Source organism: Procambarus clarkii, chromosome 91 (assembly GCF_040958095.1).
Source record: "Procambarus clarkii isolate CNS0578487 chromosome 91, FALCON_Pclarkii_2.0, whole genome shotgun sequence".
Lineage (NCBI taxonomy): Eukaryota > Metazoa > Arthropoda > Malacostraca > Decapoda > Cambaridae > Procambarus > Procambarus clarkii.
This window is the reverse complement of record NC_091240.1, coordinates 6,869,617-6,896,346: the sequence shown is the minus strand read 5'-3', so window position 1 is coordinate 6,896,346 and position 26,730 is coordinate 6,869,617. Positions and strand designations below refer to the sequence as shown.

General features: G+C 51.0%; 3 protein-coding genes across 3 annotated transcripts; 1 reads left to right on the top strand and 2 right to left on the bottom strand.

The window, feature by feature from the left end:
- Positions 1–761: 761 nt before the first annotated feature.
- Positions 762–1,397, top strand: LOC123749069 (uncharacterized). The gene has a single exon (XM_045731180.2). The coding sequence runs from the start codon at positions 762–764 to the stop codon at positions 1,395–1,397; it is 636 nt and encodes a 211-aa protein (XP_045587136.2).
- A 198-nt stretch (positions 1,398–1,595) lies between these two features.
- LOC123749068 (uncharacterized) lies at positions 1,596–3,440 on the bottom strand. The gene is made up of 2 exons (XM_069318865.1): positions 3,382–3,440; positions 1,596–1,938 (listed from the first exon to the last, which is right to left on the bottom strand). The coding sequence occupies exons 1-2, from the start codon at positions 3,438–3,440 to the stop codon at positions 1,596–1,598; spliced, it is 402 nt and encodes a 133-aa protein (XP_069174966.1).
- Positions 3,441–15,160: 11,720 nt separating this feature from the next.
- Positions 15,161–25,417, bottom strand: LOC123748844 (proteoglycan 4-like). The gene is made up of 3 exons (XM_069318864.1): positions 25,300–25,417; positions 19,130–20,730; positions 15,161–15,199 (listed from the first exon to the last, which is right to left on the bottom strand). Exons 1-3 carry the CDS (start codon positions 25,415–25,417, stop codon positions 15,161–15,163), a joined length of 1,758 nt encoding a protein of 585 aa, XP_069174965.1.
- Between the last annotated feature and the right edge of the window lie 1,313 nt (positions 25,418–26,730).

Below are 26,730 nucleotides of genomic sequence, written 5' to 3'. Positions count from 1 at the left end.
AACAGCGCCGTAAATACGCGCGGGAAACAACAAATTCCCCCCCCCCACTCCCCCCCTTCAACCTAACCCCAGAAAACAAAGCCTATTGCAACCGGTTCTCAACCTAACACGCCCAATGTGTTTCTTTTTATTAATAGAATCGACGAATCCGTTAATAATGCGACGCATTAGAAAAACATAAAAGCATCTCAATACTGCCGTTTTCTAAGTATATATAGCAGCCTCGATATGTTAAATGGGTTGTTTGGGTTCGTGCGTCGTTGTAGCAGCTACTGGGAACCAACAGTTGCAAGTAGCACGGGCTATGGTGAGCCCGTAGTGGACTTACCTGGCACAGGGGTTGGGCCGGGTCCGTTCCTTTACTGCGGAGGGGGATATTCAGTTGCATTTATTTTTTTTTTACTGGGTGTCGAACCCAGAGGCGACGATCTGGGAGGCGACCGCGAGGACTGGGAACTTCAGTGCCCCTAAAGAGCGCTCGACCGTGCGAGCACATCTAGGTGAGTACATCTAGGTGAGTACTAGAGAGCACGAAAGGACAGGACAGACGGGAACTAGAGAGCACGAAAGGACAGGACAGACGGGAACTAGAGAGCAAGAAAGGACAGGACAGACGGGAACTAGAGAGAAAGAAAGGACAGGACAGACGGGAACTAGAGAGAAAGAAAGGACAGGACAGACGGGAACTAGAGAGAAAGAAAGGACAGGACAGACGGGAACTAGAGAGCAAGAAAGGACAGGACAGACGGGAACTAGAGAGCATGAAAGGACAGGACAGACGGGAACTAGAGAGAAAGAAAGGACAGGACAGACGGGAACTAGAGAGCAAGAAAGGACAGGACAGACGGGAACTAGAGAGCATGAAAGGACAGGACAGACGGGAACTAGAGAGCAAGAAAGGACAGGACAGACGGGAACTAGAGAACAAGAAAGGACAGGACAGACGGGAACTAGAGAGCAAGAAAGGACAGGACAGACGGGAACTAGAGAACAAGAAAGGACAGGACAGACGGGAACTAGAGAGAAAGAAAGGACAGGACAGACGGGAACTAGAGAGCAAGAAAGGACAGGACAGACGGGAACTAGAGAGCATGAAAGGACATGACAGACGGGAACTAGAGAGCATGAAAGGACAGGACAGACGGGAACTAGAGAGCAAGAAAGGACAGGACAGACGGGAACTAGAGAGCAAGAAAGGACAGGACAGACGGGAACTAGAGAGCAAGAAAGGACAGGACAGACGGGAACTAGAGAGCAAGAAAGGACAGGACAGACGGGAACTAGAGAGCAAAAAAGGACAGGACAGACGGGAACTAGAGAGCACGAAAGGACAGGACAGACGGGAACTAGAGAGAATACAACAGCCAAAAGAAGCGGGAAATAGACAGCCAGTTTAACGGGATAGACGGTAAATGGACAGCAAGTGAGACAGAACAGACGGCAAGAGAGAGAGAGAAAGGACCGGACGGGGACTAGACAGACAGACAGACAGACAGCGAGAGGACAGACAGAAGTGTGAATACTTGCCGCCATAAATCGAGGTGTTTGAAATTGTTTGTCCAGAGAGAGGAGGCGTGATAAGGCATCTTCATGAGCTATTGCATCTCATTGGCGCCGCCCACCGTCTGCAGCGCCGCCCGCGTGGGCGTGGGGTGGGCCTGTGGGCGCGGGGGTGGGCCTGTGGGCGCGGGGTGGACCTGTGGGCGCGGGGTGGACCTGTGGGCGCGGGGTGGGCCTGTGGGCGTGGGGGTGGGCGGGGGGTGGGCCTGTGGGCGCGGGGGTGGGCCTGTGGGCGCGGGGTGGACCTGTGGGCGCGGGGTGGACCTGTGGGCGCGGGGTGGGCCTGTAGGCGTGGGGGTGGGCCTGTGGGCGCGGGGTGGGCCTGTGGGCGTGGGATGGGCCTGTGGGCGTGGGGGTGGGCCTGTGGGCGTGGGGGAGCTGGATGTGGGCGATAATGGGAAGAATAGAGGTAGAGCGAGACCTGGCTCAATCCCCGCTAACCTACCTCCCTCCCTCTCACCCCAACTTTTATTTTTCTCTCACCCCTCACTCTCACCCCTCACCCGTCACCTTCTCTCCCCGCTGGACGGTAGAGGGGAAGGTCTCGCTTCATGCTGGTCGGCGTTCAATCCCCGACCGTCCACAAGTGGTTGGGCACCATTCCTTCTAAGCCTCCCCCCCAGGGTGTGTTCTGATCGGTTCCTGTTCCCCCCAGGGTGTGTTCTGATCGGTTCCTGTTCCCCCAGGGTGTGTTCTGATCGGTTCCTGTTCCCCCCAGGGTGTGTTCTGATCGGTTCCTGTTCCCCCCAGGGTGTGTTCTGATCGGTTCCTGTTCCCCCCAGGGTGTGTTCTGATCGGTTCCTGTTCCCCCCAGGGTGTGTTCTGATCGGTTCCTGTTCCCCCCAGGGTGTGTTCTGATCGGTTCCTGTTCCCCCCAGGGTGTGTTCTGATTGGTTCCTGTTCCCCCCAGGGTGTGTTCTGATTGGTTCTTGTTCCCCCCAGGGTGTGTTCTGATTGGTTCTTGTTCCCCCCAGGGTGTGTTCTGATTGGTTCCTGTTCCCCCCAGGGTGTGTTCTGATTGGTTCCTGTTCCCCCCAGGGTGTGTTCTGATTGGTTCTTGTTCCCCCCAGGGTGTGTTCTGATTGGTTCTTGTTCCCCCCAGGGTGTGTTCTGATTGGCTCCTGTTCCCCCCAGGGTGTGTTCTGATCGGTTCACGCTCCTCAGGGTGTTCTGAAGGGTCCTTGTCCACCTTGACACGACCAAGGATTCATTTATACAACCACTTGCGAAACCTCTTCATCCTTCCTTATTCACGGTGGCTTTGTTTACAACTTGTATCGTTATGAGCGTCGTAACCTCACAACCTCCAATGTTGTTGTTGTTATAAACAACCTCGTAGTTGAATCCAGGTCAGCATTCCAAGTTGTTGTTATAGATTCATCTACTGGGAACAAAAAGTTGTAAGTAGCACGGTCTATGGTGAGCCCGTAGTGGACTTACTTGGCTACAGGAGCGGGGCAAGTAGCACGGTCTATGGTGAGCCCGTAGTGGACTTACTTGGCTACAGGAGCGGGGCAAGTAGCACGGTCTATGGTGAGCCCGTAGTGGACTTACTTGGCTACAGGAGCGGGGCAAGTAGCACGGTCTATGGTGAGCCCGTAGTGGACTTACTTGGCTACAAGAGCGGGGGGTGTAACTCTAAGCATTCCAAGGTCAATATGTATCTACCTTGGAATGCTTAGAGTATTGACCAATCAATGTTTATTGATTGGTCAGGGTATTTGACCAATCAATAAACAATTGATATTCCAGGGTATTGACCAATCAGTGTTTATTGATTGGTCAATACCCTCCAGGTCAAAACACCCTTCGGGTCATTACCCTGAGGTCATCATTCTGAGGTCATCATCCACTACTCTAAGTTTAACTCCACAATTCATCGCCCTAGGATCAACACCCTAGGATCAACACCCTAGGATCAACACCCACCATTCATCGGCCGAAGATCAACACCCTAGGATCAACACCCTCCATTCATCGGCCGAAGATCAACACCCTAGGATCAACACCCTCCATTCATCGGCCGAAGATCAACACCCTAGGATCAACACCCTCCATTCATCGGCCGAAGATCAACACCTTAGGATCAACACCCTCCATTCATCGGCCGAAGATCAACACCCTAGGATCAACACCCTCCATTCATCGGCCGAAGATCAACACCCTAGGATCAACACCCTAGGATCAACACCCACCATTCATCGGCCGAAGATCAACACCCTAGGATCAACACCCTCCATTCATCGGCCGAAGATCAACACCCTAGGATCAACACCCACCATTCATCGGCTGAAGATCAACACCCTAGGATCAACACCTTATGATCAACACCCACCATTCATCACCCTACGATCAACACCCCCGAGGTCAACACCACTATTGTCAGGGCTGCCACACTTGGGATCTCTCCTGTGATGATTTATTACCTGATTTAATACAACAATTACCATGTATAAATTCTCTGGGAGGGTTGGGCCTTCCGAGGGAGCGCAGGAGTGACAATACAACGCCCGCCGCAACACCTACCGGCCTCCCTGCAACACCTTTGCAACATCTGATCTCGTGCGTGGATGTTATTAATCAGGTGTTTATCAGATACAAATGTAAACACGAACGCGGCTGTAAACAGACGCGCATCGCTGGCGGGAAGCTGATCGGGTCCGTTCGGATCCCTGGTATGCAACTCCGTTCAACGGATTTAAAAACAAATCATGATATTTATGGTTATTTTCACCTCCTTTCCAGTATCGCCACACGTGGTGTTTAGTTATTTGTTGTATTTGTTTCGTCGCTGGACCGGATCGCGAGTTTCATTCGTTGGTGGAAACGAAGCCGAAGTCGGGGTGATTTGTCCTGCGTTCGAACACGGGGGTCTCGTCCAAGTAAGACTATCTACCATCAATGGCGGACAATTTTTCACCTCCGCTACAGGAGGCAGTTTATTTCCCCGGCTGTATAAGGCTCAGGATAAATTGTTTTATTTGACGAGTCCTAGTTGTGTTATTCCTTATACAGCGCCAACGGCATTAAATATATAAACTATTTGACACGCCAATTTTTCCGTTTCCCGCGAGAAATGTTCGGCGGTTATGCCTGTGATCGCCTCAGTAGGTTTCGAATTTCCCGCGCAGTCACGTGATTCAAATATGTGTAACTTTGCAATAATTATTAAAATTATTATTATTATTATTATTTAGATGATTTTAAGGTCATTTAGTGGTGATTCTACGTGAAAAGTGGGAATAAGAGAACGATGGAGAGAAACAGAAAGGGCTAGAGAGAGAGAGAGAAAGTGAGAGAATGTGATGGATGGGAGGGAGTGGGAATATCTCTCTCTCTCTCTCTCTCTCTCTCTCTCTCTCTCTCTCTCTCTCTCTCTCTCTCTCTCTCTCTCCGTCGATGGTAATCAAGGATTATACAACGTGTTTGTATATATTAATAATAATTTTAATTTAAACGCTGTATAGAACATGATGCTGTGTTTTATTAAATGTTGTAATGTATATTTTCTATACGCAAAGGTATACAAATGTATCAGAGCTTCGTACGCACAAGCTTATGAATAGACCTCAAAAAAATACACTATAATACATCGTAGAAAAAAAAATAAGAGTGAGTTTGGAGTTTCATATGAGATTTAACAAGAGTATTGTATGCGTTAGCCTAAAATAACAAATATATTATACAACATCTGTAACACTCTGGTTATACAAGACACAAGTAGTGTTTAATATTGTATAAATGGGTTTAATGGGACATTAATAGGCATATATATGAGTCCCTATGTATATTATATACGGCAGAGGCCTGAAACACTGGAATATATATATTCCCCCTCTTGTGTTCCAACCGTCAACTCAAACCCCCCAAAAAACAATCATTCTCCCTGACAATTACCTTAATATAATATCACAGGCAATTCAACTCCCCTTCCCCTCCCCCCCCCAAAAAAAAACTCGGGATTCATAAGGGTTCGAACCAGGGCTGGAGACAATCAGGTTGTCGGCCCAGTGACCCGTGACACCAGTCTTGTTTGGGTGTATTTATGTGGGTCATTCCGGGTCACGGCTGACCCGGACAGCTTTCCAGAGGTCAGAGGTCATGGTGGCTCGAACTGAAGCCCAGGGAAAGGTATACATATATTATATATATATATATATATATATATATATATATATATATATATATATATATATATATATATATATATATATATATATATATATATATATCTTGTTACTTAATTGTGGTTACAATTATAGCGTAATGATTGGTTAATTAACCTTGAGGCGTTTCAAGAGACTCGTAATTGTTCAAGACGTATATTGTGTTCACTGGGCGCAAGGTGTTCATTGTTCGAGATGTTCTCTGTGTTCTTGGAAGTCTGTGTTGAAGGCGTGTTGAAGGTGTTCAGTGTAAGGGAGGAGGAAGAGGAGTAAGGGTGGAAATAGAAGAGAGAGAAGATGCAGTAAAGGAGGGAACGGAAGAACCAGTTAATGACAGGGGAAGAGAAAAAGGAGAAATGAAAGAGAAATGGAAAGTGACAAGAAGGAAAAGGAGTAGAGAACAGAGGAAGCAGGCAAAAGGGATATAAAAAGAGAAAAGTCAAAGAAAATAAGGAAATAAAAGGAGATGAGGATTGGGAAGGAGGAGGAGGAGGAAGGAGCAGGAGAAAGCAGATAACAGGTGAATGGAAACGGGAGGTGGGAAAATGGAGGATAAAGAAGGAATAAGGACAAGAGAAAAGGGAAAGGAAGGGAATGGAGTGTAACAGACAGACAGACAGTCTCTCGGAGTGTTATATATGTCACTTCTGAATACTTTCCTTCCCTCATTTTCCCCTTTTCGTGAGAGAGAGAGAGAGAGAGAGAGAGAGAGAGAGAGAGAGGACAGAAAGGACAGAGAGAGAGGGGGGAGAGAGAGAGAGAGAGAGAGAGAGAGAGAGAGAGAGAGAGGGGGAGAGAGAGAAAGAGAGAGAGAGAGAGAGAGAGAGAGAGGGGGGGGAGAGAGAGAGAGAGGGGGGGAGGGAGGGAGAGAGGGGGGGAGGGAGGGAGAGAGAGAGAGAGAGAGAGAGAGAGAGAGAGAGAGAGAGAGAGAGAGAGAGAGAGAGAGAGAGAGAGAGAGAGAGAGAGAGAGAGGGGGAGAGAGAGAGAGAGAGAGAGGGGGAGGGAGAGAGAGAGAGAGAGAGAGAGAGAGAGAGAGAGAGAGAGAGAGAGAGAGAGAAAGAGAGAGATGAAGACAGAGAGCCAATTCAACAGTTCAACTCATGAAATAAACGATCATTTGCAGAGCCCAATCACCCCCTTCCCCCCCCCCCCCTTCAACATCATCCAGGGGGGAGAGGGGGGGGGGGGTAGTTAGGCAATTAGGAGGAGTAATTAGGAGTAATTGTGAAGTACTAATTAGGGCTTTGTGCCTTTCTCTGGCATATGTTACCTGTTCCATGTGTAGTCTGTTGGGTCATTGTTGGTGCACTGTTTGGTAACATTGTAGTTTGTATAGGGTTAGACTCTATAAAGAGCCCCAGGTACAGGGTTAGACTCTATAAAGAGCCCAGGTATAGGGTTAGACTCTATAAAGAACCCCAGGTACACTGACTATAAAAAGCCCAGGTACACTGACTCTATAAAGAGCCCCAGGTACACTGACTATAAAGAGCCCAGGTACACTGACTCTATAAAGAGCCCCAGGTACACTGACTCTATAAAGAGCCCAGGTACACTGACTATAAAGAGCCCAGGTACACTGACTCTATAAAGAGCCCAGGTACACTGACTATAAAGAGCCCAGGTACACTGACTATAAAGAGCCCCAGGTACTGAGTTAGACTCTATAAAGAGCCCAGGTACAGGGTCAGACTCTATAAAGAGCCCCAGGTACAGAGCTAGATTCTATAAAGAACCCAGGAACAGGGTTAGACTCTATAAAGAGCCCCAGGTACAGCCTGGTGGACCAAACTCTCACAAGTCGAGCCTGGCCTCGGGCCGGGCTTGGGGAGTAGAAGAACTCCCAGAACCCCATCAACCAGGTATAAAGAGCCGAGGTAGTGTTAGACTCTATAAAGATCCGAGGAACAGAGTTAGACTCTATAAAGAGCCGAGGTACAGGGTTAGACTCTATAAAGAACCCAGGTACTGGGTTAGACTCTATAAAGAGCCCAGGTACTGGGTTAGACTCTATAAAGAGCCCAGGTACACCCTCTATAAAAAGCCCAGGTACAGTTAGACTCTATAAAGAGCCCAGGTACAGAGTTAGATTCTATAAAGAGCCCATGTACAGAGTTAGACTCTATAAAGAGCCCAGGGTACAGGGTTAGACTCTATAAAGAACCCAGGTACAGAGTTAGACTCTATAAAGAACCCAGGTACAGGGTTAGACTCTATAAAGAGCCCAGGTAGTGTTAGACTCTATAAAGAGCCGAGGTACAGGGTTAGACTCTATAAAGAGCCCAGGTACAGGGGTTAGACTCTATAAAGAGCCGAGGTAGTGTTAGACTCTATAAAGAGCCGAGGTACAGAGTTAGACTCTATAAAGAGCCCAGGTACAGGGTTAGACTCTATAAAGAGCCGAGGTAGTGTTAGACTATAAAGAGCCGAGGTACAGGGTTAGACTCTATAAAGAGCCCAGGTACAGGGTTAGACTCTATAAAGAGCCGAGGTACAGGGTTAGACTACAAAGAGCCGAGGTAGTGTTAGACTCTATAAAGAGCCGAGGTACAGGGTTAGACTCTATAAAGAGCCGAGGTACAGGGTTGGACTCTATAAAGAGGCGAGGTACAGCGTTAGACTCTATAAAGAGCCCAGGTACAGGGTTAGACTCTATAAAGAGCCCAGGTACAGAGTTAGACTCTATAAAGAGCCCAGGTACAGAGTTAGACTGTAAAGAGCCCAGGTACAAAGTTAGACTCTATAAAGAGCCCAGGTACAGAGTTAGACTCTATGAAGAGCCCAGGTACAGAGTTAGACTCTATAAAGAGCCCAGGTACACAGGCTCTATAAAGAGCCCAGGTACAGAGTTAGACTCTATAAAGAGCCCAGGTACACAGACTCTATAAAGAGCCCAGGTACAGAGTTAGACTCTATGAAGAGCCCAGGTACAGAGTTAGACTCTATGAAGAGCCCAGGTACAGAGTTAGACTCTATAAAGAGCCCAGGTACACAGACTATATAAAGAGCCCAGGTACAGAGCTAGACTCTATAAAGAGCCCAGGTACAGTTAGACTCTATAAAGAGCCCAGGTACACAGACTATATAAAGAGCCCCAGGTACAGAGTTACTCACTCTAACCACTGAAGGTGAAACCTAACTCACTCTCCCTCACTCTCACCCCCCCCCTCACTTTCTCTCTCTCCTCTCCCGTCCCAAACATTGTGAGAGCGTACGGAGTTAGGAGTCCGGGTGGTGACTCCCCGTAGAGAGGGAGGTGTGAAGTCTGGCAGCGCCTCGCTCCGGGGGGTCGGGTGGATCCTCTCCTTTTGGAGGGTTATGGGGGGTTTGGTGGGTGGAGGGTGGGGGAAGGGTTGTATATTATCACTTTGTTTTCTGATGTGTGTGTGTGTGTGTGTGTGTGTGTGTGTGTGTGTGTGTGTGTGTGTTTGTGTGTGTGTGTGTGTGTACTCGCCTATTTGTAGTCATCTAGGTGTGCCTGCAGGATCGAGCATGGATTTTTGGATCTGGCAATGTGTGTGTGTGTTCATATACTTCTGTCTGCGCGGGGTTGAGCTCTAGTTCTTTCGGCCCGCCTCTCAACTGTCAGGTTTTTTTTAAACACACACACACACACACATACACACATGTATTTATATATTGGGGTCTGGTAGCTGAGCGGACAGCACGCAGGGCTCGTAATTCTGTGGCCCGGGAACGTTTCCCGGACCAAGCAGAAACAAATGGGCAAAGTTTCTTTTCCCCTGATGCACCTGTTACCTAGCAGTAAATAGGTACCTGGGAGTTAGAAAGCTGTTACGAAGCTGCTTCCTGGTGTGTGTTGGGGGGGGGGGGGAATAGTTAGTAGTTAGTTACAGTTGATTGATTGACAGTTGAGAGATGGGCCGAAAGAGCAGAGCTCAACCCCCGCAAGAACAACTAGGTGAATACACATACTAGCAGGCAGGAGTAAGCGGAAAGGTCCTAGCATGGGTAAGGAACTACCTAACAGGAAGGAGCCAGAGGGTAACGGTAAGGGGCGAGAAGTCGGACTGGCGAACAGTAACGAGTGGAGTACCTAAAGGATCGGTGCTGGGACCAATTCTATTTCTTGTATATGTTAACGACATGTTTACAGGCGTAGAGTCCTACATGTCGATGTTCCCGGATGACGCAAAGTCGATGAGAAGAGTTGTGACAGATGAGGATTGCAGGATCCTCCAAGAGGACCTGAACAGGTTGCAGAGATGGTCAGGGAAATGGCTACTGGAGTTCAACACGAGCAAATGTAAAGTTATGGAAATGGAACTAGGAGATAGGAGACCAAAGGGACAGTACACAATGAAGGGGAACTGCCTACCTGTGACGACGCGAGAAAGAGACCTGGGGGTGGACGTAACACCTAATCTATCTCCTGAGGCACATATATATAGGATAACGACAGCAGCGTACTTTACACTGGCAAAAGTTAGTACTTCATTCAGAAACCTAAGTAAGGAGGCTTTTAGGGCGCTTTACACTGCCTATGTGAGGCTAGTCTTAGAGTATGCCGCCTCATCATGGAGTCCCCCACCTGAAGAAACACATAAGGAAACTGAAAAAGGTTCAGAAGCTTGCAACGAGACTCGTCCCAGCGTTACGAGGGATGGGTATGAAGAGCGCCTGAAGGAACTGAACCTTACAACACTAAAAAAAAAAGGGAGAAGGAGGATATGATAGGAACGTATAAAATACTCAGAGTAGAAATAGATGAAATGTTCACACGTAATAATAACAGAACGAGGGGACATGGGTGGAAACTGGAAACTCAGATGAGTCACAGAGATGTTAGGAAGTTTTCTTTTAGCGTGAGAGTAGTGGGAAAATGGAATGCACTTAAGGAACAGGTTGTGGAAGCAAACTCTATTCATAATTTTAAAACTAGGTATGATAGGGAAATGGGACAGGAGTCATTGCTGTAAACAACCGATGCTCGAAAGGCGGGATCCAAGAGTCAATGCTCGATCCTGCAAGCACAAATAGGTGAGTACACCCAGGAAGCAGCCCGTAGCACCTGTCTAACTCCCAGTACCTATTTACTTCTAGATAACAGGGGCATCAGGGTGAAAGAAACATTTTGCCCATTTGTCTCCGCCTCCACCGGGGATCGAACCCGGAACCTCAGGATTACGAATCCGAAGCGCTGTCCACCCAGTTGTCAGGCGCCCTAATACATCTGGCATCTGGTGTGGATACATCTGGCTGTGGACCCGGGCTGGGGGAGCCGGATGTGGGAGTAAGAGGTAGCTGGCGGGTGACTCCCTGTCACCCGCCACGAGTGGGGTAAACAGGTCCCCCTTAGTCTGTCCCCTTAGGGCCCGGGGAAGGTGGAGGAGGAGGTGGTTGAGGTGGAGGAAGAGTAGTGGAGGGCTGTCTGCCTGCTGGCGGTCTAACAGACTGTTGTTTACCTGTTTGAACAGGGAAAATCACTAGAACCTGTCCGCCTGAGTTGCTGTCTATAAGTCTTCACACTCACACACACACACACACACACACACACACACACACACTCACACACTCACACTCACTCTCACTCTCACTCACTCACTCACACTCTCTCTCTCTCTCTCTCTCTCTCTCTCTCTCTCTCTCTCTCTCTCTCTCTCTCTCTCTCTCTCTCTCTCTCTCTCTCTCTCTCTCTCTCTCTGTCTCTCTCTCTCTCTCTCTCTCTCTCTGTCTCTCTCTCTCTCTCTCTCTCTCTCTCTCTCTCTCTCTCTCTCTCTCTCTCTCTCTCTCTCTCTCTCTGTCTCTCTCTCTCTCTCTCTCTCTCTCTCTCTCTCTCTCTCTCTCTCTCTCTCTCTCTCTCTCTCTCTCTCTCTCTCTCTCTCTCTCTCTCTCTCTCAGTTGCAAGGCTAATTCACGAGCCGTCTGGGAAAGGGATAAGAAAAGTAACGCTTCCTTAAGGTCTACATTTCGAGCTGGAGCTGAATAGCGCTTAGGGATTCGTCATCCTAGGGCCCGGGGATCGATCCCCGGCGACGGCGGAAACAAATGGGTACATTTTCTTTCACCCTGATGTGCCTGTTCACCTAGCAGTAAATATGTACCTGGGAGTTAGACACCTGCTACGGGCTGGACGGAAGGAAGGGAAGGGGGAAGGAAGGGAAGGGAAGGGAAGGGAAGGGAAGGGAAGGGAAGGGAATGCTGCAAGGAAGGGTAAACACGTCCAGCTTTACGAATCTTCACACCCAATCCCGAGCCAAAACAGCGGAGGTTGGAGGGCCGCGCGTAATCAATCACTCCGCAGGACGACTGTGTCCGCGCGGCTTGGCCTTGCCCCGTTGTGTGGGGGCCAGGGGAACAAACCCTCACCTGGCTGTAGGTGAATCTGACCCCTGGGGCTCCCCTAAACAAGGTAACAAACCCATTTTTCGATCCTACATGCCGCCTTGTCTCCACACAATCATTCTCCCTGCGGTGGCCCCCGACCTGCCGGTTGACAGTTAGCAATTTTATTTGACGATTTTTGCACTCTGTTTATTTCTGCAATCTTGCATAACTGACGCCGGCGCGAATAGTGACCTTGGATCTTCCTCTTTTTATTGCTTCTGTTAATTACTCTTTTGTTTGTATATGTGTTTTTATTTGTTGTTTGTCGGGATTCGAAGGCAGGGAGATGGGGCAAGTTGGCACTTCTGGCATCTCTCTCCCTCTCCGCCCCGCCAGAAAACGCGCGCCAACTTGGCGGGGGGACTATAGTCACATATTTCAGTTTCACACTCTTTTTCCCCAAACTGATCAGAACCTTAAATCAATTATCTTATCTGCGTGTGTCCGGATTGATAAATGGACGCCGGTAAAGCAGTGTTGCGCGCGCAGGAGACTTGAGGGGAGGTGGAGGTGTTCTTTAGTTATGATGGACTGGATTGGGTCTTTCTCTCTCTCTTGCCCTCTCTCTCCCAAGTTATCTCACCTCTACCCTATTCTCTCCTCATATAGGCCCAAAATGGCCTATGACACTCCCATACACCACATGTGTCATCTTGGAAAGTTGGGTGAGGCTATCCCTATGTCTCTGGCCTCCTACTCCGGACCGACAGACAGAGATGCCGATAATCTACTTTAATGGTTTAAATTAGATAAGATATGATTTCTTGAAGTAGATAAGATATGAGAGGAGTATTCTGGATACTCTGAGAGGCATAACTATCTATCTGAACCCCAAGGACATCACTATCCGAACTCCAAGGGCATCACTATTTATCTGAACTCCAAGAACATATGACCGCCTATCTGAACACCTCTTAAGACTGCCAATCTGAATTCCCTTTACATTCTACACCTGCCTTCTTTCATGATGATGGGCACTGGGCCCCCCATACCCAGATGATGGGCACTGGGCCCCCCATACCCAGATGATGGGCACTGGGCCCCCCATACCCAGATGATGGGCACTGGGCCCCCCATACCCAGATGATGGGCACTGGGCCGCCCATACCCAGATGATGGGCACTGGGCCCCCCATACCCAGATGATGGGCACTGGGCCCCCCATACCCAGATGATGGGCACTGGGCCCCCCATACCCAGATGATGGGCACTGGGCCCCCCATACCCAGTTGATGGGCACTGGGCCCCCCATACCCAGATGATGGGCACTGGGCCCCCCATACCCAGATGATGGGCACTGGGCCCCCCATACCCAGATGATGGGCACTGGGCCCCCCATACCCAGATGATGGGCACTAGGCCCCCTACCCAGATGATGGGCATTGGGCCCCCCATACCCAGATGATGGACACTGGGCCCCATACTCAGATGAAGACTCGAATCCCAGACTTTTCCAGCGAGAGGTTGAGTAATTATCCACTGTGCCAAGAGGTCCCTCGTGGACGGTATGGCAGCATGGGGGCCCCTACAATCGTGGGGGCCCCCTGAGCATGGGCCCATGAAGGAGTAGATGCTTCAAAACTCTCCGAAGAGAGCCTTGCCCCGGGGAAATAAACAAAAGAATCGCGTTTTGAGTGTCTTCAGCCCTACTTGTTGGTGTTGTGTGTAGTGTATCTTCTGTGTCTTCATGTGTCACACCATGTATCACACCTGGCCAGTGTCCTCATGTGTCCTCCTCTTCCTCTTCCTCTTTCTCTTCTTCTCGCGTCATAAATCACACACACGAGTATAGGAGCTTGGAAGAAAAAATTAGAATTTTGAAATTGATTTTTTTTTTGGCCCAATATGTCGTATAGATGTCAACGGCGACTTTTATCACTGGGGCTAATTTCCCAAACGTAATTGAATAGCACTTTATGGGAGAATTATCACCCCCCTCCCTCCCCCCCTCCATGGAGGGGGGGGCGTATCTCCCCTCTCCCCATGTAGGTGTTTATGAGAGAGCAAGTGGGAGGGGGAGAGGGGGCTAGGGACGGGGGTGGGGGGGTGGGGGGTTTCGCAGTGTTCCTATTCCTGAAATCTGACTTTCTATTGAGGTAATGGTTTGGGATTGAACCCGCGGGTGTCTGGGGTCTGCTCAGACACACACGAACTACCCACTTGACCACGATGGCCTTGCCAGCATACACCACACACCCAGGCGTTCCACGGAACCACCTATATACATGTAGAGCGTATATGTGACCGTATATACCACCCCCTCCCCCCCCCCCGTTATATATTTTATATGTGATAGGCTGCGCGCGCATACCAAAATATGATGCTGGGGGGAGAGGGGGAGAGAGAGAGAGGGAGAGAAAATAATGTTATGGGGTTATTGAGGTTTGTGATGTTGAGCGGAGATGGAATAGGACTTGACGTGGGGTTGGTGGGGGGGAAGATGGGGTTTGTTAGTGGGGAAGGGGGGGGGTTGTGGGAGTGGTTGGGGACAAAGAGGAGCAGGTTGGTATAGAGGGGGGGGGGGGATGAAGGGGGTTAATAGAGAAGGGAGAGGTGGTGAAGGGGTTGACACCACGAGAGGGGGGGGGGGAGGGGAGGGGTTGGGGGGGGCTTGGGGTTGAGGAGGGGAGTTATGGATGAATTTGCACTCACCTAGTTGTGCTTACGAGGGGGTTGAGCTTCGGCTCTTGCGTCCTGCCGTTCAGCCGTCAGCTAGTGTACAGATCTCCGAGCTATTGGGGTCTTGTCTATATATACGAAACTGTGTATGGAGTCAGCCTTTAGGTAGCCGGTGGCTGAGCCGACAGAATACTGGACGCGTGATCCTGTGGTTCCTGGTTCGATCCCGGGCGCTGGCGAGAAACAATGGGCAGAGTTTCTTATACCCTGATGCCCCTGTTACCTAGGTGTAAATAGGTACCTGGGAGTTAGTCAGCTGTCACGGGCTGCTTCCTGGGGGTGGAGGCCTGGTCGAGGACCGAGCCGCAGGAACACTAAACCCCGAAATCATCTCAAGATAACTTCAAGATAACCACCACATCACTTCCTAGTGTACCTGTTAACTACTCTGACATTAAACAGTTATGTCTAATGTCTCTGTGGCTCATTAAGGTGCTCAGTTTGTACCTGAAATAAATTGAAATTGAAATATGTTTATTGAGGTAAAATACACACAAAGGGATGAGATAGCTCAAGCTATCCTCACCCCGTTCAGTACAACGTGTTCATATATATATATACACACACACATCACAAACAATAAACATATTATCGAACATTCTGAGAGGTAAACATATACATTTCTTCCTTTACACATGTTTGTTACCAGAGGTACACACAAAAACTTTTATAACTAGGTATATAGATAATTTACAATCAACATTCAGACAGTTCAACAAAAGGTTGCAATCTTGGTGCAAAATTCTTATATATATCTCTCCAGAATATCATCAATCTTTCCGTTGTAACACATGCAGGCTATTTGTTCAGGGTTTCCACCTGTGTCCCCTTGTTCGTGTCCCGCCCGTGCTAAATTGTCTTTACGCTATCGATTCCAATGGGAATTTTGTATGTGGTGATCATGTCTCCCCAAAATTTTCGGTCTTACAGTGACATGAGGTTAAATTCCAGTAGCCTTTCCTTGTAATTCATGACTCGACACTAGTGATACACCACTAATCTTTTTTCTAACTTCGACTTGTGTTTGACTAGGTACGGACGCCACGCTTGGAGCCGCATACTCCAGGATTGGTCTGACATATGTAGTTTACAAGGCTGTGAATAATTCCTTACACAAGTTTCTATAAGTAGTTCTTATGTTGTCTAGCCAGGCATAAGCCTATTGATGTGGGATTTTGGGGAAGGATTCAGTGAGTTTCAAAGTCCCAAGATCTTTCTCTCCCTGGCGGTAGAGCGACGGTCCCGCTTCTTGCAGGTCGGCGTTCAATCCCCGACCGTCCAAGTGGTTGGGCACCATTCCTTTCCACCCGTCCCATCCCAAATCCTTATCCTGACCCCTTCCAAGTGCTACATGGTCGTAATGGCTTGGCGCTTCTCCTGATAGGTCCTTCCTTCCTTGTCCAAGTCACCTTGTATAGTTTCTTGCAAATATATAGTATGCCATTGTTAATATATAGTATCTTTTTGCTAATATATAGTATCTTTTTGCTAATATATAGTATCTTTTTGCTAATGTAGAGTATCTTTTTGCTAATATATAGTATCTTTTTGCTAATGTAGAGTATCTTTTTGCTAATATATAGTATCTTTTTGCTAATATATAGTATCTTTTTGCTAATATATAGTATCTTTTTGCTAATATATAGTATCTTTTTGCTAATATATAGTATCTTTTTGCCAATATATAGTATCTTTTTGCCAATATATAGTATCTTTTTGCTAATATATAGTATCTTTTTGCTAATATATAGTATCTTTTTGTTAATATAAATTATCTTTTTGCTAATATATAGTATCTTTTTGCTAATATAAAGTATCTTTTTGCTAATTTAAAGTATCTTTTTGCTAATATAGAGTATCTTTTTGCTAATATATAGTATCTTCTTGCTAATATATCTTATATCTCTTGTATAGTTTCTTGCTAATCTTTCTCCGTCTTGATCGTTCTAATAATTGTACGATCGTTAGCGATCTTGTGAGGAATGAGTATAGTTGTGCTCACCTACTTGTGCTTGCTTGGGTGTGCTTCCTTGAGCTTCAGCTCTTGGGCCTCGCCTCCTCAGTCATCGCTGGACTGGCAGAAGACTCCGTCGACAGTGTTGATTGGCCTCACACACATGGTCTTGGCCAGCCAGTCACATGTTATCCTCATCCAGGTGTGTGGTGGAGGTCTAGCAAGTGACCCGAAGATGGGGACGTGTGACGTCACGATGACGTGGTTGTGTTCACGCCGGGACAGGTTTTGGACCCTACTGGCAGCAGCATCATGAGGCCTGACACACACTGTGATTCAGCTCAGGGTCTAAAACCTGTCCTGCTATCAAGACTGTGACGTCACACACACACACACACCTCGTCAATATGTTTCCTTTCATCTTATGCCGCTCTTCATTCTAGTCGCCGTCGCCAGGGGTCACGCACGACCCCAGGGTCGTCGCCAGGGGTCACGCACGACCCCAGGGTCGTCGCCAGGGGCCACGCACGACCCCAGGGTCGTCGCCAGGGGTCACGCACGACCCCAGGGTCGTCGCCAGGGGTCACGCACGACCCCAGGGTCGTCGCCAGGGGCCACGCACGACCCCAGGGTCGTCGCCAGGGGCCACGCACGACCCCAGGGTCGTCGCCAGGGGCCACGCACGACCCCAGGGTCGTCGCCAGGGGCCACGCACGACCCCAGGGTCGTCGCCAGGGGTCACGCACGACCCCAGGGTCGTCGCCAGGGGCCACGCACGACCCCAGGGTCGTCGCCAGGGGCCACGCACGACCCCAGGGTCGTCGCCAGGGGCCACGCACGACCCCAGGGTCGTCGCCAGGGGCCACGCACGACCCCAGGGTCGTCGCCAGGGGCCACGCACGACCCCAGGGTCGTCCTCATTCATGCGTGGAAGCAGCGGCCGTTTTGCCCAAACTGTGGACTGGCGAAGGACTGTTTATGTCTTCCTAGAAGGTTATGACTGAGTGTCTTAGTGGTATTGTTGAACAAGCAGGGGGGGCGGGAGGTGTTGGAGGACGGGGGGGAGGTTCTTGGAGGACGGAGGAGAGGTTCTTGGAGGACGGGGGGGGGGAGGTACTTGGAGGACGGGGGGAGGTACTTGGAGGACGGAGGAGAGGTTCTTGGAGGACGGAGGAGAGGTTCTTGGAGGACGGGGGGGGGAGGTACTTGGAGGACGGGGGGGAGGTTCTTGGAGGACGGGGGGGGGAGGTACTTGGAGGACGGGGGGGAGGTACTTGGAGGACGGAGGAGAGGTTCTTGGAGGACGGGGGGGGAGGTACTTGGAGGACGGGGGGGGAGGTTCTTGGAGGACGAGGGAGAGGTACTTGGAGGACGGGGGGGAGGTTTTTGGAGGACGAGGGAGAGGTACTTGGAGGACGAGGGAGAGGTACTTGGAGGACGGGGGGGGAGGTACTTGGAGGACGTGGGGGGGAGGTTCTTGGAGGACGAGGGAGAGGTACTTGGAGGACGGGGGGGAGGTACTTGGAGGACGGGGGGGGAGGTACTTGGAGGACGTGGGGGGGAGGTTCTTGGAGGACGAGGGAGAGGTACTTGGAGGACGGGGGGGGAGTTCTTGGAGGACGGGGGGGAGGTTCTTGGAGGACGAGGGAGAGGTACTTGGAGGACGGGGGGGAGGTACTTGGAGGACGGGGGGGAGGTTCTTGGAGGACGAGGGAGAGGTACTTGGAGGACGGGGGGGAGTTCTTGGAGGACGGGGGAAGAGGTTCTTGGAGGACGAGGGAGAGGTACTTGGAGGACGAGGGAGAGGTACTTGGAGGACGGGGGGGGGAGGTACTTGGAGGACGGGGGGGGAGGTACTTGGAGGACGGGGGAGAGGTTCTTGGAGGACGGGGATGAGGTTCTTGGAGGACGGGGATGAGGTTCTTGGAGGACGGGGAAGGTACTTGGAGGACGGGGGGGAGGTACTTGGAGGACGGGGGGGGAGGGAGGTTCTTGGAGGACGGGGGGGAGGTACTTGGAGGACGGGGGGGAGGGAGGTTCTTGGAGGACGGGGGAGAGGTTCTTGGAGGACGGGGGGGAGAGGTTCTTGAAGGACGGGGGAGAGGTTCTTGGAGGACGGGGGAGAGGTTCTTGGAGGACGGGGGAGAGGTTCTTGGAGGACGGGGGAGAGGTTCTTGGAGGACGGGGGAGAGGTTCTTGGAGGACGGGGGTGAGGTTCTTGGAGGACGGGGGAGAGGTTCTTGGAGGACGGGGGAGAGGTTCTTGGAGGACGGGGGAGAGGTTCTTGGAGGACGGGGGAGAGGTTCTTGGAGGACGGGGGAGAGGTTCTTGGAGGACGGGGGAGAGGTTCTTGGAGGACGGGGGAGAGGTTCTTGGAGGACGGGGGAGAGGTTCTTGGAGGACGGGGGGGGGGGGGGAGGTACTTGGAGGACGGGGGAGAGGTTCTTGGAGGACGGGGGAGAGGTTCTTGGAGGACGGGGGAGAGGTTCTTGGATGACGGGGGAGAGGTTCTTGGAGGACGGGGGAGAGGTTCTTGGAGGACGGGGGAGAGGTTCTTGGATGACGGGGGAGAGGTTCTTGGAGGACGGGGGAGAGGTTCTTGGAGGACGGGGGAGAGGTTCTTGGAGGACGGGGGAGAGGTTCTTGGAGGACAGGGGAGAGGTTCTTGGAGGACGGGGGAGAGGTTCTTGGAGGACGGGGGAGAGGTTCTTGGAGGACGGGGGAGAGGTTCTTGGAGGACGGGGGAGAGGTTCTTGGAGGACAGGGGAGAGGTTCTTGGAGGACGGGGGAGAGGTTCTTGGAGGACGGGGGAGAGGTTCTTGGAGGACGGGGGAGAGGTTCTTGGAGGACGGGGGAGAGGTTCTTGGAGGACGGGGGAGAGGTTCTTGGAGGACAGGGGAGAGGTTCTTGGAGGACAGGGGAGAGGTTCTTGGAGGACGGGGGAGAGGTTCTTGGAGGACGGGGGAGAGGTTCTTGGATGACGGGGGAGAGGTTCTTGGAGGACAGGGGAGAGGTTCTTGGAGGACGGGGGAGAGGTTCTTGGAGGACGGGGGAGAGGTTCTTGGAGGACAGGGGAGAGGTTCTTGGAGGACGGGGGAGAGGTTCTTGGAGGACAGGGGAGAGGTTCTTGGAGGACGGGGGAGAGGTTCTTGGAGGACAGGGGAGAGGTTCTTGGAGGACGGGGGAGAGGTTCTTGGAGGACAGGGGAGAGGTTCTTGGAGGACGGGGGAGAGGTTCTTGGAGGACGGGGGAGAGGTTCTTGGAGGACGGGGGAGAGGTTCTTGGAGGACGGGGGAGAGGTTCTTGGAGGACGGGGGAGAGGTTCTTGGAGGACGGGGGAGAGGTTCTTGGAGGACGGGGGAGAGGTTCTTGGAGGACGGGGGAGAGGTTCTTGGAGGACAGGGGAGAGGTTCTTGGAGGACAGGGGAGAGGTTCTTGGAGGACGGGGGAGAGGTTCTTGGAGGACGGGGGAGAGGTTCTTGGAGGACGGGGGAGAGGTTCTTGGAGGACGGGGGAGAGGTTCTTGGAGGACGGGGGAGAGGTTCTTGGAGGACGGGGGAGAGGTTCTTGGAGGACGGGGGAGAGGTTCTTGGAGGACGGGGGAGAGGTTCTTGGAGGACGGGGGAGAGGTTCTTGGAGGACGGGGGAGAGGTTCTTGGAGGACGTGGGGAGAGGTTCTTGGAGGACGGGGGAGAGGTACTTGGAGGACGTGGGGAGAGGTTCTTGGAGGACGGGGGAGAGGTACTTGGAGGACGTGGGGAGAGGTTCTTGGAGGACGGGGGAGAGGTTCTTGGAGGACGTGGGGAGAGGTTCTTGGAGGACGGGGGAGAGGTACTTGGAGGACGTGGGGAGAGGTTCTTGGAGGACGTGGGGAGAGGTTCTTGGAGGACGGGGGAGAGGTACTTGGAGGACGTGGGGAGAGGTTCTTGGAGGACGGGGGAGAGGTACTTGGAGGACGTGGGGAGAGGTTCTTGGAGGACGGGGGAGAGGTTCTTGGAGGACGGGGGAGAGGAGAGTTTAAGACCTTTTTTTTTTCATTTTTTTTAGACTGATTCATAGTTAATTTTTTTTCGTTTTTTTTTTTTTAATTTTTCTTGTATTTCCTTGACTGAATTTTCTAAGAATCTGATTTTTCATTATATTCACTCATCTAACTCATTTTCTCATTATACTCATTAACATAACTCATTAACATAACTCATTTTCTCATTATACCAGTTATTCATGGTGTCAAATTCGTACTCATCCAAGTTCTTCATAAATCATTGCTACTCATCAACTTGTTTTTCATTATATATTCATTTGTTATGTACTCATTATAATGATTCATCTACCTGTCTCATTATAATGATTCGTCTACCTGCTACATTATAATGATTCATCTACCTGCTACATTATAATGATTCATCTGTTTTAGTATAATGATTCATCTACCTGTCTCAGTATAATGATTCGTCTACCTGCTACATTATAATGATTCATCTACCTGTCTCAGTATAATGATTCATCTACTTGCCTCAGTATGTCTCTCTCTGAGGTCTGTCTGTCTGTCTGTCTGTCTGTCTGTCTGTCTGTCTGTCTGTCTGTCTGTCTGTCTGTCTGTCTGTCTGTCTGTCTGTCTGTCTGTCTCTCTGTCTCTCTCTCTCTCTCTCTCTCTCTCTCTCTCTCTCTCTCTCTCTCTCTCTCTCTCTCTCTCTCTCTCTCTCTCTCTCTCTCTCTCTCTCTCTCTCAGGCACAATAATAAGAAAATCATTATTACTTTTTTTTGGCCGTGATGTAGTGTGGTTCCTTGAAGTGTATCTTTTGGTCTAATTGGTTCATTTAGCCCGCTGCTCAATCTTTGACTCTTGTAATATGACTTGCTCGTATCTTCAAGAATCTAAGCAACTCCTTGTAATGTGATGGGTCCGTTTCGCCCGCCGAGCCGAGCAGGGCGAGAGGGATTGGTGAGCTATGATTGGGCGGGAGAGTCGGCGGACGTCAGCCAACCAGAAGCCAGGGCGGACTTCCTTAGGCACGCACCCGGCGCCTCTTCTCTTTTGCGCGCCCTCGAGAGACATAAAAAAGTGCGCTTCTGATTGTGTCTCGTACTTCAAGAGACGTTTGAAGTCGCCTCAGTTCCGGATCTGAGTGAATGTATCCTTGAGCGCCGTGTGTAGGGAGCGGACACTTGTATCACGCCGGCCACCCTGGTGTACCAGGATGTGTGGGGTGACGGTGTGTGTGTGTGTGTGTGGAAATGAGCGGGAAGCGAGCACAACACATGCCATAAGCTAGGGCGAGGCGGCCAGCAGTGCCCTAACATAATGACCGCTGGCTATCTGATGTTTCCACCGGCGTGACTAATCGAGCAGACCTGGGTTCGACCCGCCTCTTCAACAGGGCGGTAAGGCGGGTACTGGAATGCCGGGTGCGGCTTCGCCTCTGAGCGCCGGGGCGTTAGGGGCGGTTTTGGTCGGGCATTGGGGCAGGCGGGATGGGTCTTGGGCGCCCCGGCAGTAAAGAGAGTCGGGTAATTGTAACTGTCACTCTTGTGTAACAAAGAACATGAATGCCAAATGGACCTCGCTCTCTGTGAGCCTTCAGACTGTTCTCCTTGTCTTAGGCCACAGGCGATGCTGATGATGATTCCTCTCTCTCTCTCTCTCTCTCTCTCTCTCTCTCTCTCTCTCTCTCTCTCTCTCTCTCTCTCTCTCTCTCTCTCTCTCTCTCTCTCTCACTCTCACTCTCACTCTCTCTCTCTCTCTCTCTCTCTCTCTCTCTCTCTCTCTCTCTCTCTCTCTCTCTCACTCTCTCTCTCTCACTCTCTCACTCTCTCTCTCTCTCTCTCTCTCTCTCACTCTCTCTCTCTCTCTCTCTCTCTCTCTCTCTCTCTCTCTCTCTCTCTCTCTCTCTCTCTCTCTCTCTCTCTCTCTCTCTCTCTCTCTCTCTCTCTCTCTCTCTCACACACACACACACACACACACACACACACGTTCGAGAAGATTCAGAGGTATGCCACCTGACTGGTCCCGGAACTGAGAGGTATGAGCTACGAGGAAAGGCTAAGGGAGCTGAACAAATGGAATGCACTGAAAGTAGAAGTTGTGGAAGCCGCCTCCACCCACACCTTTGAGGCCAGATTAGAGAAGGAATGCGAACAACAGGATAGTTCAAATATAACCCAACAGGTAAAGCCATAGTGTAGACCCCACCGCTCTGTAGTCACGCATAGGTAAATGATAGTAGGGCCACCACCACCACTATCACCACTACCACCACCACTACCACTACCACTACCACTACCACTACCACTATCACTATCACCCTCCACTACCTTCCCCCATCACCATCTCCCGTCCCCCTACCACCATGTCCACCCATGTCAATTTCCCCTGAGAATTTTGTAGGTGGTTATCATGTCTCCCCCCCTTACTCTTCTGTTTTCCAGGGACATGAGGTTCAGCTCCCTTCCACCACCACCTACCCTCCCCTACCTCCCCCCTCCCCCCCAACCACCACCTACCCTCCCCTACCTCCCCCCCCCCCACCACCACCACCTGAACCTGTTTGGCTCTTTCCTGAGATAACACCCCCTCCTCAGTCCTATAATGGATTTATGACTGGTGCTTCATTGCTTAGGATTGGATCCCCCTTCCAACCCCCCCTCCCCCCTCTCCCCCCTCTCCCCCCTCTCCCCCCTCTCCCCCCTCTCCCCCCTCTCCCCCCTCTCCCCCCTCCCCCCCTCTCCCCCCCTCTCCCCCCCTCTCCCCCCCTCTCCCCCCCCCTCTCCCCCCCTCCCTCATTCTATTTATGAATCTTGCGAGTACTTGGAGTCCGATCCTGGTGGGGTATCGAACCCTGGTCCATTGAATGACTGTATAGCCGCTCCCAGGAGGGAGGCGGCCCCGCTGAGCTCAGCAACTAGGCTTTGTTCAATGACGGTGCGCTAAATGGCTCGCGTGTAGCAGAATACAGCAACGGTAGTTAACTGTGACCGGCCTTTTTATGTGTCCGCGAGTAATACGTGTGTGTGGCTGTAGGGAATCACTGAGGGCGACATAGGGCTTGGGGAGGACACTGCTAGGATACAGCTAGGATACAGCTAGGATGCAGCTAGGATGCAGCTAGGATACAGCTAGGATGCAGCTAGGATACAGGTAGGATACAGCTATGATGCAGCTAGGATACAGGTAGGATACAGCTAGGATGCAGCTAGGATACAGCTAGGATGCTGCTAGGATACAGCTAGGATGCAGCTAGGATGCAGCTAGGATACAGCTAGGATGCAGCTAGGATACAGCTAGGACGTATCTAGGATACAGCTAGGATGCAGCTAGGATACAGCTAGGATACAGCTAGGATGCAGCTATGATACAGCTAGGATACAGCTAGGATACAGCTAGGATACAGCTACAGCTCAGTGACTGACTTATACTTGACAGGGGGAAACTGTCTCTCTGACTGACTGACTGAGAAACCAAGTAACAGGCCATTTGACTGACTGACTGGATTAACTGTCACTGTCTGATCATTGTGCCCCCCTACCCCCCCCCCCTTGACTGCTCCTAAGTGGTGGAGCATGACTTAAGGACCGCACTTGCCAGCTCTTGACACACTTGTCAAGAGCTGGGAGCTGTCAAGGGCTGGCAAGTGTGGCAGAATTATTCCTATACTCACTAAAGTGAACCAAGAATATATACACACATATTCCCAAGAAGCTGTCAGTCTGTCTGTCAAATAAATTGACAGGTTGGCAAATACAGAGACGCTGACAGAGAGCCGAAATGGAGTCGCAACACATGATCACGAGATACAAGATCTTCACTAGTGTGTCAAGAGGGAACTTCTTCAGTGTCAGCGCAACAGGTGCAACAGGTGGTCCCAGATACAACAGGTGGTCCCAGATACAACAGGTGTCCCAGATACAACAGGTGGTCCCAGATACAACAGGTGTCCCAGACACAACAGGTGTCCCAGATACAACAGGTGTCCCAGACACAACAGGTGTCCCAGACACAACAGGTGTCCCAGATACAACAGGTGTCCCAGATACAACAGGTGGTCCCAGATACAACAGGTGTCCCAGACACAACAGGTGGTCCCAAATACAACAGGTGTCTCATCATATCCTTACCCTCCCCCCCCTTCTATCCACCCCATCACCCCCCTCCCTCCCCCCATCAGGTGGCGGTGGTTGGCAGGGTCCGCTATAGCAAGGTACTTGAAGCCGTTAGTAATGACTCATAACACTACAGGCCTGGATGGGTGTTAGGGGGGTTGCCGGTTAGGGGGGGATGTTAAGGGGGGTTTAAGGGGGTTAAGGGGGAAAGGGGAGGAAGGAGGATATCTTAAATAACGACTATCTTCTTCTCTCTCTATATTGTCTACGCGACTCCAAAGATGTTTTCGTTCGGGGTAAGGCGGATCGGGGCGGATTATTACACCTTCTCCATCCGCCGTTTTTAATACGGGGAATCCGGATTATATATTGAGGAACGCGGTCGACTGGCCATAGCCACGAGTTCTCTCTCTAAACTCTAATTATTAACCCCGCGCAGTTACACGCCATCCCAAGCCTCGTCGCCTGTCCCGCTGCGGTTTGCGGCCTTACGCCGCCGGCCCGCAAGGGCGGAGGTCGACGCCGCCTCCTGCGGGAGCCGCTTGCGCCCCGCGTGCGGCAGATGTGTCTGATTAGCCCGACACAAGTTTTCACACCTCGGAACAAACATGGCGGATGGGCCCCGGCGCGCGGGGTCTTCCGGCGCGCTTCGTTCGCCGTGTCTTTGGCTATCGTTCTCGGTGAGCGATGCTGCAGCGGCCCGACGTCCCGACTGGCGCCCGACCGACCGACCCGACGAGTCGGCGACGGGGCGGGCATACCTCTCCTGACTGCCCCTCGCCTCTCTAAGGTGGTGTTGTACTGGAGACGAGAGAGGAAAGGGCACCCCACTCCCTCCCCCTCTCTCTCTCTCTCTCTCTCTCTCTCTCTCTCTCTCTCTCTCTCTCTCTCTCTCTCTCTCTCTCTCTCTCTCTCTCTCTCTCTCTCTCTCTCTCTCTCTCTCTCTGTCTCTCTCTCTCTCTCTCTCTCTCTCTCTCTCTCTCTCTCTCTCTCTCTCTCTCTCTCTCTCTCTCTCTCTCTCTCTCTCTCTCTCTCTCTCTCTCTCACACACATCCGTCATTTCAGTCAAGTGTTACATGTATACCCTGAATCCCTTAACGGCTAGACTGGCCGGATAGTTGACTGACTGACAGGTTGGCCGGCCGGCTTGGTGGGTGGCTGACCGGAAATGGATGAAGCGATGGGTGATCTGGTGTGGGTGGATGTGTGGGTGATGGGGCAGGTGGGTGGGTAGAATGGGGCTCCGTGGATGATTGGGTTGTTAAGTGGTTGAACTCCGTAGTTGACAAGGGTTGCTTGACTGATGCTCGTCAATTTACATGCTGACTGATGCGCTGATTGACGGCTGATGGATTGTCTGATTGACTGGCAGACTATTTGACTGACTAATTAGCTGACTGGTTGACTAATTGACTGACAAACTAATTGACTGACTAATTAGCTGACTGACTGACTAATTGGCTGACTACTTGACTGGCACCCTAATTGACTGACTGATTGACTGGCAGACTAATTGGCTGACAGGAAGACTGTGAGTGAGTTGTATAAGATGTTTACAAAGTGGTTCTTCAAGTTAGCTCAGGAATGTGTGTGGAAGAAATAGACAATTATTCATTGAAAAATATATATAAGTAAAATGTAACCTTTCTTGATGTTTCAATGGGAAACACCGCAGAGAAATGGCGTCACCTTTCCTCGCCCTTTCCTCGACGACCGGGCCGCGGGGACGCTAAGCCCCGTAAGCACCTCAAGTTAACCACCTGTCTGTGAAATTTTGCTCGAGAAATACGGGGAATTTGGTGGTTAACTGAAGATGAAGTGACGTGGTGTGGCCCAGGTGTGGCCCGGAGTGTGGCCCGTGGTGTGGGCCGAGGTGTGGTCGAGGAGTGGCCGAGGAGTGTGGGCCGAGGTGTGGTCAGATGA